At 50.2% G+C, this 13,797-nt stretch overlaps 1 protein-coding gene and 1 long non-coding RNA gene across 3 annotated transcripts; both read right to left on the bottom strand.

Annotated features, from left to right (window-relative positions):
* Positions 1–629: 629 nt before the first annotated feature.
* LOC125537585 (uncharacterized) lies at positions 630–3,828 on the bottom strand. Of its 2 annotated transcripts, XR_015615194.1 has the most exons (3): positions 3,531–3,828; positions 2,243–2,320; positions 630–926 (listed from the first exon to the last, which is right to left on the bottom strand). It is a non-coding gene; the product is annotated as an uncharacterized LOC125537585 (long non-coding RNA). The 2 variants fall into 2 exon arrangements; XR_015615193.1 differs by lacking the exon at positions 2,243–2,320.
* A 5,674-nt stretch (positions 3,829–9,502) lies between these two features.
* LOC125539280 (ferric reduction oxidase 2) lies at positions 9,503–12,645 on the bottom strand. Its single transcript, XM_048702708.2, has 7 exons — positions 12,291–12,645; positions 12,075–12,189; positions 11,727–11,903; positions 11,379–11,613; positions 10,966–11,293; positions 9,906–10,892; positions 9,503–9,809 (listed from the first exon to the last, which is right to left on the bottom strand). Exons 1-7 carry the CDS (start codon positions 12,637–12,639, stop codon positions 9,670–9,672), a joined length of 2,331 nt encoding a protein of 776 aa, XP_048558665.2. The 5' UTR covers positions 12,640–12,645; the 3' UTR covers positions 9,503–9,669.
* Positions 12,646–13,797: the final 1,152 nt, after the last annotated feature.

The raw sequence follows: 13,797 nt of genomic DNA, 5'->3' as shown, positions 1-13,797 counted from the left end.
TTGATGACTTGTCCTTCCTTTCTGAATCCTTGCTTCTCCGGGAGGGTCTTCGTTCGTAACGATCATCCCTACTCCTTCTCTCCCCCGACGGTGATTCTTCTCTTCTACTTATTCTTTTCGGAGAATATTCTCTTCTCTTGTGAGGAGTCGTACACTCATTGGAATAGTGTCCGGGTCTTCCACAATTGTAGCAGTTTCGCTCTCGACTAGAAGATCTTTTGTCATTGTAGGACATTGACTTGGAACTTCTCTCTTTGCTTCTATTCTTGTAGAACTTGTTGAAGTTCTTCACCATTAGGCTCAATTCTTCATTGAAGGTTGTTTCTCACTTGATGATGTGGGAGCTTCACATGAGGCTTTGTAAGCACCACTTGACTTGTTATGGAGCTCCTCCTTATCCTTGAGCGACATCTCATGAGCAACAATTCTTCCAATGACTTCCGTTGGCTTGAGATCTTTGTAATTTGGCATCATTTGGATCAATGTGAATACGGTATCGTATTTTCCATCCAAGGCTCTTAGGATCTTTGTGACGCCCCCGATTTGACCGTACACTAATCATACACGCAAACATGTACGATCAAGGTCAGAGACTCACGGGAAGATATCACAACACAACTCTATAAAAAAATAAGTCATACAAGCATCATATTACAAGCCAGGGGCCTCGAAGGCTCGAATACAAGAGCTCGATCATAGACGAGTCAGCGGAAGCAACAATATCTGAGTACAGACATAAGTTAAACAAGTTGCCATAAGATGGCTAGCACAAACTGGGATACATATCGAAAGAGGCACAGGCCTCCTGCCTGGGATCCTCCTAGACTACTCCTGGTTGTCGTCAGCGGGTTGCACGTAGTAGTAGGCACCTCCCGAGTAGTAGTAGTCGTCGTCGACGGTGGCGTCTGGCTCCTGGGCTCCAACGTCTGGTCGCAGCAAATGGGTATAGAAAGGAGGAAAAGAGGGAGCAAAGCAACCGTGAGTACTCATCCAAAGTACTCGCAAGCAAGGAGCTACACTACATATGTATGCATTGGTATCAAATGGAATAAGGGTATCATATGTGGACTGAACTGCAGAATGCCGGGATAAGAGGGGGATAGCTAGTCCTATCGAAGACTACGCTTCTGGCCACCTCCATCTTGCAGAATGTAGGAGAGAGTAGATGGTAAGTTCACCAAGTAGCATCGTGTAGCATAATCCTAACCGATGATCCTCCCCTCGTCGCCCTGTGAGAGAGCGATCACCGGTTGTATCTGGCACTTGGAAGGGTGTGTTTTATTAAGTATCCGGTTCTAGTTGTCATAAGGTCAAGGTACAACTCCAAGTCGTCCTGTTACCGAAGATCACGACTATTCGAATAGATTAACTTCCCTGCAGGGGTGCACCACATTTCCCAACACGCTCGATCTCCTTTATCCGGACACACTTTCCTGGGTCATGCCCGGCCTCGGAAGATCAACACGTCGCAGCCCTACCTAGGCACAACAAAGAGGTCAGCACGCCGGTCTAAATCCTATGGCACAGGGGTCTGGGCCCATCGTCCATTGCACACCTGCACATTGCGTACGCGGCCGGAAGCAGAACTAGCCCCCTTAATACAAGAGCAGGCTTACGGTCCAATCCGGCGCGCGCCGCTCAGTCACTGACGTCACGAAGGCTTCGACTGATACCACGACGTCGAGTGCCCATAACTGTCCCCGCGTAGATGGTTAGTGCGTATAGGCCAGTGGCCAGACTCAGATCAAATACCAAGATCTCGTTAAACGTGTTATCTTGAAATAACCGCGAACACCGACCAGGGCCAGGCCCACCTCTCTCCTAGGTGGTCTCAACCTGCCCTGTCGCTTCGCCACAAACATCCACACAGAGGGCTGTCGGGAAAGTATGTCCTTCCAGCCCCCAATTCGTGAATCAACCGCGGGTACTCCTCGAGCCGACCCGTCTTTTGTCACCACAAGTATCATATATTATGTATAAGTATATACTTGTGACCACCTCCCAAGTGATCACGGCCCGATAGTATAGCATGGCAGACGGACAAGAATGTAGGGCCACTGATGATAAACTAGCATCCTATACTAAGCATTAGGATTGCAGGTAAAGGTAACAACAGTTGTAGCAACAATGACAGGCTATGCATCATAATAGGATTAACGGAAAGCAGTAACATGCTACACTACTCTAATGCAAGCAGTATAGAGAAGAGTAGGCGATATCTGGTGATCAAGGGGGGGCTTGCCTGGTTGCTCTGGCAAGAAGGAGGGGTCATCTCCGATGTAGTCGAACATATGGACATCGGCAGCGGTCTCTGAGTCTACTGGAAAGGAGTAACGAAGGGGGAACACAATAAATAACAAAGCAATCAAATGTAACACAAAGCAAGACGCGGTAATACGTTGTGCTAGGGGTGACCTAACGTAGGGATAGGCGATACCGGCGAAGGGGGGGAACATCCGGGAAAGTATTCCCAGTGTTTCGCGTTTTCGAGCAGATGAACCAGAGGGGGAAAGTTGCGTGTTTGTTATGCTAGGGATGTGTGGCGGACGAACGGGGTGCGTATTCGGATTCGTCTCGTCGTTCTGAGCACTTTCATGTACAAAGTTTTTTCATCCCAGCTACGGTTTATTTTATATTCATTTTTAAAGTTTTAAATCATTTTCTAGAATTAACATAATTAATTTAATACTAAAATACATTTCTGATGTCAGCATGACGTCATCACGATGCCAGCAGTCAACCAGTCAGTTGACTAGGTCAAACTGATGCGTGGGTCCTACTGTCATTGACTAAGACTAATTAAACAGGTTAATTAGTTTCATTAGTAATTAGGTCAACCTAACTCAGATTAATTAATTTAATTAATTCGTTAATTAATTAATTAATATTTTAATTTTTTTTTAATTATTTATTTATCTATTTTTTTAAATCTTTTTTTAAAATTTTCATTCTGGGGCGTGGGCCCTTCGTGTCATAGGCACAGGGGGCCTTAGTGGGTTATTGGGCAGGAGGGCGACGGGTTTCAGGCACGGTTGCGGGCAGGGCGTGATGGCGCTAGCCCGACTGGGCACTGGCCAAGGCCAGCCACCGCGAGGCTCGCCGGCCAGAGCAGCAACAGGCAGTGGTTGCTGCGAAGGGGGAGCAAGGGGCGAGGCCGCAGAGTGAGGCCGGCGAGCGCGAGGCGCGGTTCGGCGGCTCCCGGCAGCAAGCGGGGGTGCGAGCGGAGTCTGGTGGCGGGGCACAGCAAGCGGGAGGCGCGGGGCAGAGGCGGCGCAGTGGCAAGGGCAGGGGGTCGCGGTGGCCGTCGGGGGTGGCCGCGGTCGGGCGGCACACGAGCGAGGCGGCGAGCGGGATGGCGGGGCCGTAGGCGGAGCGTCACAGAGATGGGGGGAGGGCGGGGCGCGGCTCCGAGCGGCGCGACAAGCAGAGGGCCGCGACAGGCGCGGCGCGGGCGTGCATGCGGTAGAGGAGGCCGGGGCATCGGGAAAGGCGTCGGCGACAGAGGGAAAGGGGAGAGGAGGGGTCCTCACGGTGGGTCGCAGGGGACAAGGCAATGGGGCTTGGGGAGGAGGATGGAGACGACGACGTTGATGGGGAGGCAGTCCGGCGTAGGCGAGCGACGAGGTGCGGGGCGTCGGGGCGTCGGCTGCTGCGACCGGATCCATGCGAGGCGGGGGTTGAGGAGGCGGGCGCCGGCGATGGCCGGGTAACGCCGTGCGGTGCCGGCAAGGTGGCGGCGGAGTCTGCGCGGCGATGGCCGACGCGGTCGGCCCCGATCCAGATTGGATCAGGAGGAGGAGCGAGGGGATCGTGGGTGAGCGAGTGGGGGGTTAGCGGATAGAGTTTGGTCGGGGTGGGGTTAATGGGGGGAGTGGGTGGCCGGTTGGGCCGGCCAGGCGGCCTGGTGGCCAGCTGGGCCACGGCCCAGCAGGAAGGGGTTCCCTCTTTTTCCCTTTTTCTTTTTTTGTATTGTTTTGTTTTCTGTTTTTATTATTTTATTTCTTTACTGTTTTCTTTTAAAGTTTCATTTAAATTTCTTTATAAAATACGAAGTGAGTAACTAAATTAGTATTACTAATTGGTCTACTGCCATAATTATTTTGGCACACTACTAAATTAGTTATATAGATGTAACTTTATAAAAGGCATTAAATTAATTATTATGCCCTCTGTTTTGGTTATTTTAGTGCATTAGAATATTATAAGAAATGTTGGTTTCTCCAACATTATTACATAAAATTTATTTGACACAACCCGAACATTTTAGTTTTAATTTTTGAAAACTTTTTTTGTTTGCCTGATTTTTAAATTGAATTCAAATCGGATTCGAACTAATGCGAGATTAGCCACAGTAATCAAGGTGACGTGGCATCATTAGCGGAGGGTTACTGTAGTGTAACTATCCGGACGTCACAATCTTCTTGATGATGAATTTGTCGGTTATCTCTTCACTTCCTAAGCCGGCAATCTCATTTGTGATAAAAGCAAGCCTAGAGTACATTTCAGCGACACCTTCACCATCCTTCATTTTGAACTTGTCAAGTTGACTTTAAAGCACATCCAACTTGGATTTCTTAGCCCAAACGGCGGGGTTATGTCCAAGAATATGCATTTTCATCTTATGCTTCCAACTAGCAAAATTAGTACGATCAAAGTAAGGACCTCTACGGTGGTAATTTCCCTCGCTAGACGCCATACTCTCCTAGGTTATGAAACCAAGGCTATGACTTCCAAAAGCTATGAAAATCAAAGCAAATGGAGACCAAAGCTCTGATACCACTTGTAGGATCGAAAGTATGTCTAGAGGGGGGGTGATTAGACTACTTGACCAAATAACAATCTAGCCTTTTCCCAACTTTAGTTCTTGACAGATTTAGCAACTTTGGACAAGTCAAGCAATCTTAACACAATTCAAGCAAGCATGCATAGAGTATATGAGCAGCAGAAAGTAAAGCATGTAACTTGTAAGAATGTAAAGGGAATGGTTCGGAGGATTCAAACGCAATTGGAGACACGGATGTTTTTGTCATGGTTCCGATAGGTGGTGCTATCGTACATCCACGTTGATGGAGACTTCAACCCACGAAGGGTAACGGTTGTGCGAGTCCACGGAGGGCTCCACCCACGAAGGGTCCACGAAGAAGCAACCTTGTCTATCCCACCATGGCCATCGCCCACGAAGGACTTGCCTCACTAGCGGTAGATCTTCATGAAGTAGACGATCTCCTTGCCCTTACAAACTCGTTGGTTCAACTCCACAATCTTGTCGGAGGCTCCCAAGTGACACCTAGCCAATCTAGGAGACACCACTCTCCGAGAAGTAACAAATGGTGTGTTGATGATGAACTCCTTGCTCTTGTGCTTCAAATGATAGTCTCCCCAACACTCAACTCTCTCTCATAGGATTTGGATTTGGTGAAAAGAAGATTTGAGTGGAAAGCAACTTGGGAAGGCTAGAGATCAAGATTCATATGGTAGGAATGGAATATCTTGGTCTCAACACAAGTGTAGGTGGTTCTCTCTCAGAAAATATAGGTTGGAAGTGTAGGTTTGTTCTGATGGCTCTCTCCATGAATGAGGAGTTGGTGGAGGGGTATTTATAGCCTTCACACAAAATCTAACCATTACACATAACTTCCCAAACTCGGTGGGACCGAATGGTTAAACTCGGTCTGACCGATTTAGCAAAGCTAGTGACCGTTAGGGTTTCCGGTGGGACCGACATGCAACTCGGTAGGACCGATATGATTAGGGTTAGGGCATAACGTAATCTCGGTGAGACCGATTACACAAACTCGGTGGGACCAATTTTGGTAATAAGCTAACCAGAGAGTTGGTCAGGTAAACTCGGTGGGACCGATCGCTCATTTCGGTGAAACCGAAACGTTACGAAGGGAAAACAGAGAGTTTACATTGCAATCTCGGTGGGACCGATCGCTCATCTCGGTGAGACCGAAATGTTATGAAGGGAAACAAAGAGATTACAACCCCATCTCGGTGAGTCCGAGATCCCTATTGGTGAGACCGATTTGCCTAGGGTTTGTGGCAGTGGCTATGACATTTGAAAGTCGGTGGTGCCGGATAGGAAAAATCGGTGGGGCCGAGTTTGACTTTTGGTTTAGGTCATATGTGGATGTGAGAAAGTAGTTGAGGGTTTTGGAGCATATCACTAAGCATTTTGAGCAAGAACCTCATTAAGCAACACCTCATCCCTCCTTGATAGTATTGGCTTTTCCTATAGACTCAATGTGATCTTGGATCACTAAAATAGAAAATGTAGAGTCTTGAGCTTTGAGCTTGAGCCAATCCTTTGTCCTTATCATTTTGAGGGGTCCACTTTTCTCATCCATGCCATGCCAATCATTGAGCTTTCCTGTGATGTTAATCTTGAATTTGTTGTTAGGAATTACCAAAACCACCTAGGGATAGTTGCACTTTCACAACTCTTTGTCTATGGTTAGGAAACATAACCATCTTCGATCAATGAGCTAGTCAAGTAGAGGCATACTAGTGACACTCTGTTTGTCTATGTATTCACACATGTATCATGTTTCCGGTTAATACAATTCTAGCATGAATAATAAACATTTATCATGATATAAGGAAATAAATAATAACTTTATTATTGCCTCTACAACATATTTCCTTCACATTGCACTAGGGGCCACACCACTTCTTCAAGAAACTTCTTGATCTAGATCGCCTCCTTCGAAGCTTCTGAAGCCGCAATATACTCTGCTTTTGTCGTAGAATCCGCAACAACATTTTGCTTGAAACTCTTCCAAACTACCAAACCTCCATTAAGGATGAAAATATAACCCCGAGTATTCTATGCAAGGCGAGGCATCTCTCTCTCTCTCACTCTCTCTCTCTCTCTCTCTCTGGCCTGATCTCACGCAGGCATGCAACGATGCTCATCCACATGTTCTTCCATCCCCATAGGCGTTCACCAGTTCGCCCTGCTTAATGGATCTCGTCAGTAGCTCCCTTCCACTCCGACAACTTCCTTCATGTCGTCCTGCCTAAACCTGCTCGTGTACCCCTCTGCCACCATTCTCTTCACTCAAGCCAACACGCGTCGTCAGACACCATCGATGCATCAGGCCACACACAGTGCTTTGAGGGAAAGAAAACCACTATTGTGACTGCAACGACATCGCATCACCACAATGAGTCACCGCTACTGCCATGGAGCATTGGGTGGTCATGCGCCGCTGCGATGGAGCATCATCGGGCTGTCGGGATCATCATCCGTGCTGCAATGGAACATCGTCGAGCCGTCGGAATATCACCTGTGCTGCTGCAATAGAGCATCGCCGAAACATCTCGGTGGAGCATCGCCGGTGCTGCAATGGGGATTTGCAGTATCACTTTTGCTGTGAGAAGTCGTCGAGCACCGCCAGGCTGGCGATGGAGCATCGTCGGGGCTGTCGGGGCTGCGACGGAGCTACGATGGAGCATCCTTATGCCGCCGGTGCTACAATGGAGAGCTGATGCAACCAGCGCTCCGATGAACAGGGCACTGTGCCAATGGCTGGGGTAGTTGTTGTGTTGCGATGGAGGGCTGTTCGGCGCTCCGACGGACGGGTGCTGTGACGACTCTAGTTTGTGGGCGCTGCGACAACTTTCAGTTTGTGGGAGCACAATACTGCAATATGCAGGGTCAGAGATCGGGAATCCTACAGCTTGCGAGGCGGCTTAAATTCATCTATTATCAACCGGATGATTCCTAGCCGCCATCTTTTTTTAGGGAAGGCCATCATGGCTAGCTTTATTAAAACTTAAATAATGTTTACATCGTCTACGAGCTTACTAACAATAAAGTCAGGGGGCTCGTCCAACCAACTAAATGAAGTCTTATTACAGTAACTAAAATGAGCTAGCATATGAGCCACTTGATTACAAGATCTATAACAATGCTTATAAACGACCTTCCCTATTGAAGTACTAGTGTCCAAACATTCTGTGAATATTGCCGCCGCCGAGTCCCACCATATGGTTTGTCCATCACAATAATTGATTACTTGCAAAGAATCTGATTCAGCTTCTACCCGGTTACTCCCAAAGGAGTTAGCAAAAATCAGCCCGTCTCGCATGGCCAACGCTTCTGTTGTTATTGCATCCACCGCAACAGGTATAAACTTGCATTGGGCTCCCAAGAAATTACCTTTGTCATCACGCAGGATAGCCGCCGTAGCACCTACCCCTTCGTCCGAGTAGTACGCCGCATCAACATTTAACTTAATGAATCGAGGGTCCGGCTTACACCACTTTGCTTCAGGGGAAATTCTCACCAGCGATGTACCCCTCTGATGGTTGCTTGAGATTGATAACACAGAGAGTGCCCATCTCCAAGGGGGAGGAATTGATTCATTGTGCGTCACTTTTCTACGGATCCACCAAAGGTACCAGCCCCCAACGGCTATTACTTGTTTGAAGTTAATTATTGGGTGCATCTCAAGCTGCAGGTCCGGCAATGATAAGATAAATTCCAAGATCGCAGGCCCCGATCTATCAACCTGGATCGCTTGGTCGATGATATTTGTGATGCCCATCTTCGTCCACAAGTGTCGTGCATTCGAGCATAAAAACATTAAGTGACGGATATCCTCGGCCCCTTGATGATAGATAGGACAAGCACCATTGGAACCAATGTGCCTGTTAGTAAGTATAGCTCTTAGTGGGATAACTCCTCGCAGTGCTCGCCAACAAAAAATCTGTACTTTACGTGGAATCTGAAGTTTCCAGAGAGTATTCCACACTGCCCGAGTGGTAGAGCCACCGGGGTGTCCCATCGTATTTGCATGCGCCCGAAAACTATGCATCCACTTCATATGATATGCACTCTTTACTGAGAAAATACCTGTCCTGTTCGGGTGCCATGCCACAAAGTCATCAAAACCATGCAAGTGTAGTGGAATCTGAATAATTCTGTGGGCATCCACTGGATTGAATAAACTTGTTATTAGCACCTCATCCCACGTACCATTAGCCATATCTATTAATTCACAAACATTGGTTAGGACCGTTTGACCCCTCGGTGATATCACCATTCTATCCGTACTAGAGGGAATCCATGGATCCGTCCATATATTAACATGTTCACCAGTCCCAATCCTTCAAATGTATCCTTTCTTGAAAGTTTCCAACCCCTTCAAAATACTCTGCCATGTGAAGGACGACCCATTTTTTGGTGTAGCATCAATAAGGGAACCATTTGGGTAATATTTTGCCTTGAGAACTCTCGCAACCAAAGAATGCGGGTCATTGATCAACCTCCAACATTGCTTGGACAACATTGCCAAGTTAAAAGAGTAGAGGTCACGGAACCCCATGCCTCCTTCACTCTTAGGGATACACAACTTCCACCACACCATCCAATGCATTTTTTTGGCTGCCGTCTTTTTTTTAATCAAGTTTGTAAAAGGATTTCTTCGTCGTCCTGTGTCAGTTCAATCGTTTGTTTCCTATTAACTTAAAGCAGGGTGAAAGCATGTTTCCAGCTAGAAAAACGGTGATAGTCTTAGAAACGAGAGAATAATAGGTACACAACAGTTACCCGCAAAAAGAAAACAGAAAAAACACTACACTACATACTACGGTGATGTACGAACTGGAAAGTAGAACCAAAGCCTCTTCCTCTTGAGCTAGATGCTCGGAATTGGTTGTTCACCAGGTGAAGCTTATAGACTGGAAATGCAGGTTGCTCGCCAGCCCAGACGAGCAGATAGTCGCGACCTCCTCAAGCATCCCCGACGGACCGCTGGCCATCACCCCAACGTTCTCGTCGTGAATCCCCAGCAGCATCTCTGCACAATTCAATTCGACCATTTTTCTCACAACTTGGCAGAGCTAAGCAAAACCAAATGTACGTCTGAAAATTAAATGTGCACCGTAGAGCTTACTCTTGAGATCTGGACGGTGGCCGAAGTGCACATTGGTAGCCTGCGCAAGAGGCTGCGCAGGCAAGCTCTCCAGCTCCCGCTCCACGCCGCCCCCACCTGCCCAGTGGAGCAACGACACCGGCGACATCGCCGGCGTCGGCCCGTCCACGCTCTTTATCTTCTTGGCCTCCCTGGCGCTCCTCCGCTTACTCCACAGGAACGCCGCACCGGTGACGCCGGCGACGCTGACGCCGAGGAACAGCAGGTTCAGCATCGTTCTGGCCGCCCACGGGTACACGTGGTTGCTGTCTCGGTCAACCGGGTAGATGTAGAACCGCTGTAGCGCGGCGACGAGCAGGAGGAACGCGGCGAACGACGAGGACACGACGGCGCCGAGCCAGAGCCACCCGTTGGAGCCGAGCGCCGGGGAGACGGGCGCGTCCGACGGCCACGGCTTGAACCAGACCTGTTGACAAGGCCGCTTGTGCGCGTCGTTGCCGGTGCGGGGCTCGCTCTCGCTCGTTACGTAGGCCTCGATGCGTAGGTCAAGGCTGGGGCTGCCGTAGAGGCCGCCGGAGGCCGGGACGAGGAGGTCCAGCATGTCCAGCTCGGCCGACGTCCTGAAGACGCAGACGAGGAGGAGCCTCGGCATGGACGCCGTTTCTGCCATGGCGCTCTGGTAAACCAACTCGCGGATGACGGAGATGAACGGCGTGATGCCGATGCCGCCGCTGATCATCACCAGCGAGTCGTGGGCCAAGAAGGGCGTGACCCCGTCGGCCGGGCTGTATGGCCCCTCGACCGAGACGCCGAGGTGGCCACCGGACGGGGGCAGGGACGAGACCGTCTCGTACAGCTTCTGCGTCCACCCGCCTCTGTTCTTGATGACGACGCTGAGCGTGTCCGGCTCGAGGCTGCTGCTCGACGTCACCGAGAAGGGGTGCCACTGGAGCCGCGAGACGCATGGGACGTTGACGAAGAGCGTGCTCGTGGGATTGTGCCTCAAACCTGCAACAAAGTTGTCATTACATTCCTTTCGTTGCCTCGTAACCCTCCTTGCATGGATATCGACGTTGCTTACAGCGGCTTTTGGCGAAGTTGAGCTCGACGGCCCCGGACGGCAGGAGGCGGGAAGAGACGAGGCGGACGCGGGCGCGCGACTGCAGGAACCGGAGGCACCGGTCGACGGCGAAGAGGAAGACGCCGGGCAGGACGTAGCAGAAGACGGTGACGCCCATGTGGAGCGCGGAGAACACGATGAAGGGGATGTAGAGGTGGTGCGCGTAGAAGAAGAGCTCGAACATCCGGCGGCGGATGCGTGGCAGCGCCGTCGCCCACATCGCGAGGCCGCAGAGCAAAGCCAGCACCCCGGCCACGTTCGAGGCCCTCGTCCTCGCCCATTTCGTCATCTGGGTCACAAGTTGGCCGGGCATGCCAAGTTAGTCCTAAGCTTAGTCTGAATCTTGAAGATGATTGTGCACCTGAGGAGAGTACCAGGTGGATCTGATCAGTTGATGCCCAGAAAAAGACGTAGCAGAGCCCATGAGCGGTGAAGATGGCCATGGCCATGTTCCCCAGCCAGACATGGTACTTGATGCCGGACTCGGACGTGAGGCCGACGAGCGGCAGGAGCGACGAGCCGCGTGCCACGGGCAGGAACAGCAGCGCGCAGCACAAGCTCCCGACACTGCCGAGCCGCTTCGCCGCTTTCTCCAGCTCCGCCTGCCACCTGAGAACACCAATTGCACGCACGCACGCACGTCAGTTTGCACGCACTTGTTTCACCGTCAGAATTGCAGTAACAATTTTGTGTCGACCGGCTGCGAGCGTGTGGTTCCTTACAGTTTCTGGCCTGGCTTGACGCGTAGTAGCTTGGAGAACTCGACGGTGACGTACGCGTAGTAGAACCAGACGAGGAGAGCCATGAACATGAGCAATACGGCCAGTTCTATGCCCGTCACGATCCCCAGCGGGCCTCTCACCAGCACGGGCCTCCTCCAGGCTGCTGCTATTCTCGTGCTAACATAAGCAAAATCATCAGGAATTTTCTGTCGTTTGTTCTGTGGCTATTAGTATCACGTAGTACTCCTACATGCGAAATACTCCTACTTGATGAGATACTATACCGATCCATATTAATTGACGTTGCTTTAGTACAACTTCGTGGTCGGAAAAAAAACTCAAGCATACCTGGTCCGGCGCTGGGTGTTGGGGTCACCCCCCTTCTGCTGCTGCAAATGCAGATAAACGCACGCAACAACGAACACGAACAGCACTGGGAACACGTACACCGTGATCCTAATCCCTGTAATAAAACATTAAAAACCATGATGAACAAAAAAAACGAATACCTCGTGAAAACCGACAACGGTGCAATTCCAGCGTGAGAGGAAGAAGAAAGACTACCTTGTTTCCCGAAGCCGGTGAGCGCCGCAAGCTTCGGCGCCCATGTCGAGCTGTAAGTTCTGGTCGGCAGCATGGCCCACATCATCAGCCACCCCACGAACACGACGCCGGCCAGGAGAAGCACGGCGCTCCTGCCCACCGCCGCCGCCGACGGCGAGGGCACGCACTTCCTCCCTTTGCCAAGAGTACGATCGTCCATCTCAACTTCACAATCCCCCGCGCTCACTCGGCCACCGTATTTGGTCACCCCAGATACTCCAGGACAGAAATGCCTTCCCAAAAGTAGATAGATGCTCGCGGGGCAGAGGCTGCAGTAGAGTGTGTGCCGTGCTCGGTGCTCGGTGCTCATCCATATGGGGGAGAGATATATAATTAGAATGGAGATAGTGGCAGGGAATCCACTTCATTATCGCGCCTGAGTATTGCGCTTGGTATGCATTGATGCCGACTTCCTCTACTCCTTGATTCGCCGTGCATTATTTTTGATTCAGCTGCACGTATTTATCACCGTATGCGTACCGTGGCAGCAATGTGCATGTAGAGAGGATACGTATTGTAATCATTTGCGGGGCTGTGTATATTACTGTCAACCATTTATCGTACAATATATTGTAATCTAGTGCTATTATTACTACTGTCACGAGTGGCGCCATCGCTAGCTAGATGGTCAACTTGCGTCGTGTCCCGTCGGGTCCGGTCCCCTCTCGGTTCTCCCCTCGGTCAACTTGGTGATGTCTGCCATGCGATCGGGTGACGCGTGTGGCCGTCTACGAGAACAACTCCAAAGCACAGATTCAGAGGGACGCGGTTTTGTCTGTTTTTCGTCCGTTTGGATTGATCATGCGGACGTGTTTGTCCGCTTTTATCCGTGTGCCCAACGATAGTTAAACCCATTTTGACATGTCCGTTCTAGCATTTTATCAAACATGTAGCAGGCAGGGGAGCTCGCAGCGGCTAGGTGCGGAGAGGCGAGGCCAACGTCTGCAGGAGCACCGACCGAACGCGGGCGTAGGAGCAAGGCGAGGCGGGCGGTCGAGCTCGAACCCCACGCCGGCGAGACGCAGCAGGGCAAGTGCGGCGTGACATGACGATGCGTCGCGGCTGGGCGTGCGGCGAGCACGGCGGTGCGTTGCGGCTGGGCGCGGCGACGCGAGGCGGCTGGACGCACGGCGAGCACGGCCGCAGCTATGCACGCATGTGCGGCCAGCTGGTAAGAGCATCTTCAATAATTGTAAGATACGTGTTGATAAATTTGTCACCTAGGACATAGTGATAATGTGGCATGTAATAAATGTGAAGAGATCAAAGTTGTATGTAGATTAGCCAACAATCTTTGCATAAGCTCCAATATCAAATAGAAAGCAATCACATTTATTTTCTCACCAACCATTGAATAATTTAGATATAGTCTATTAGAGTAGTTGTATGATATCTTGTTGGTTGATGACATAGACATTTTACCAACAAAACTAATATACAACCTGTTGAAGATGCTCTAAGTAGCTAG

Source organism: Triticum urartu, chromosome 2A, assembly GCF_056163025.1.
Source record: "Triticum urartu cultivar PI428250 chromosome 2A, HENAU_Tu73, whole genome shotgun sequence".
Classification (NCBI taxonomy): domain Eukaryota; kingdom Viridiplantae; phylum Streptophyta; class Magnoliopsida; order Poales; family Poaceae; genus Triticum; species Triticum urartu.
This window is presented reverse-complemented; position numbering and strand designations above follow the sequence as displayed.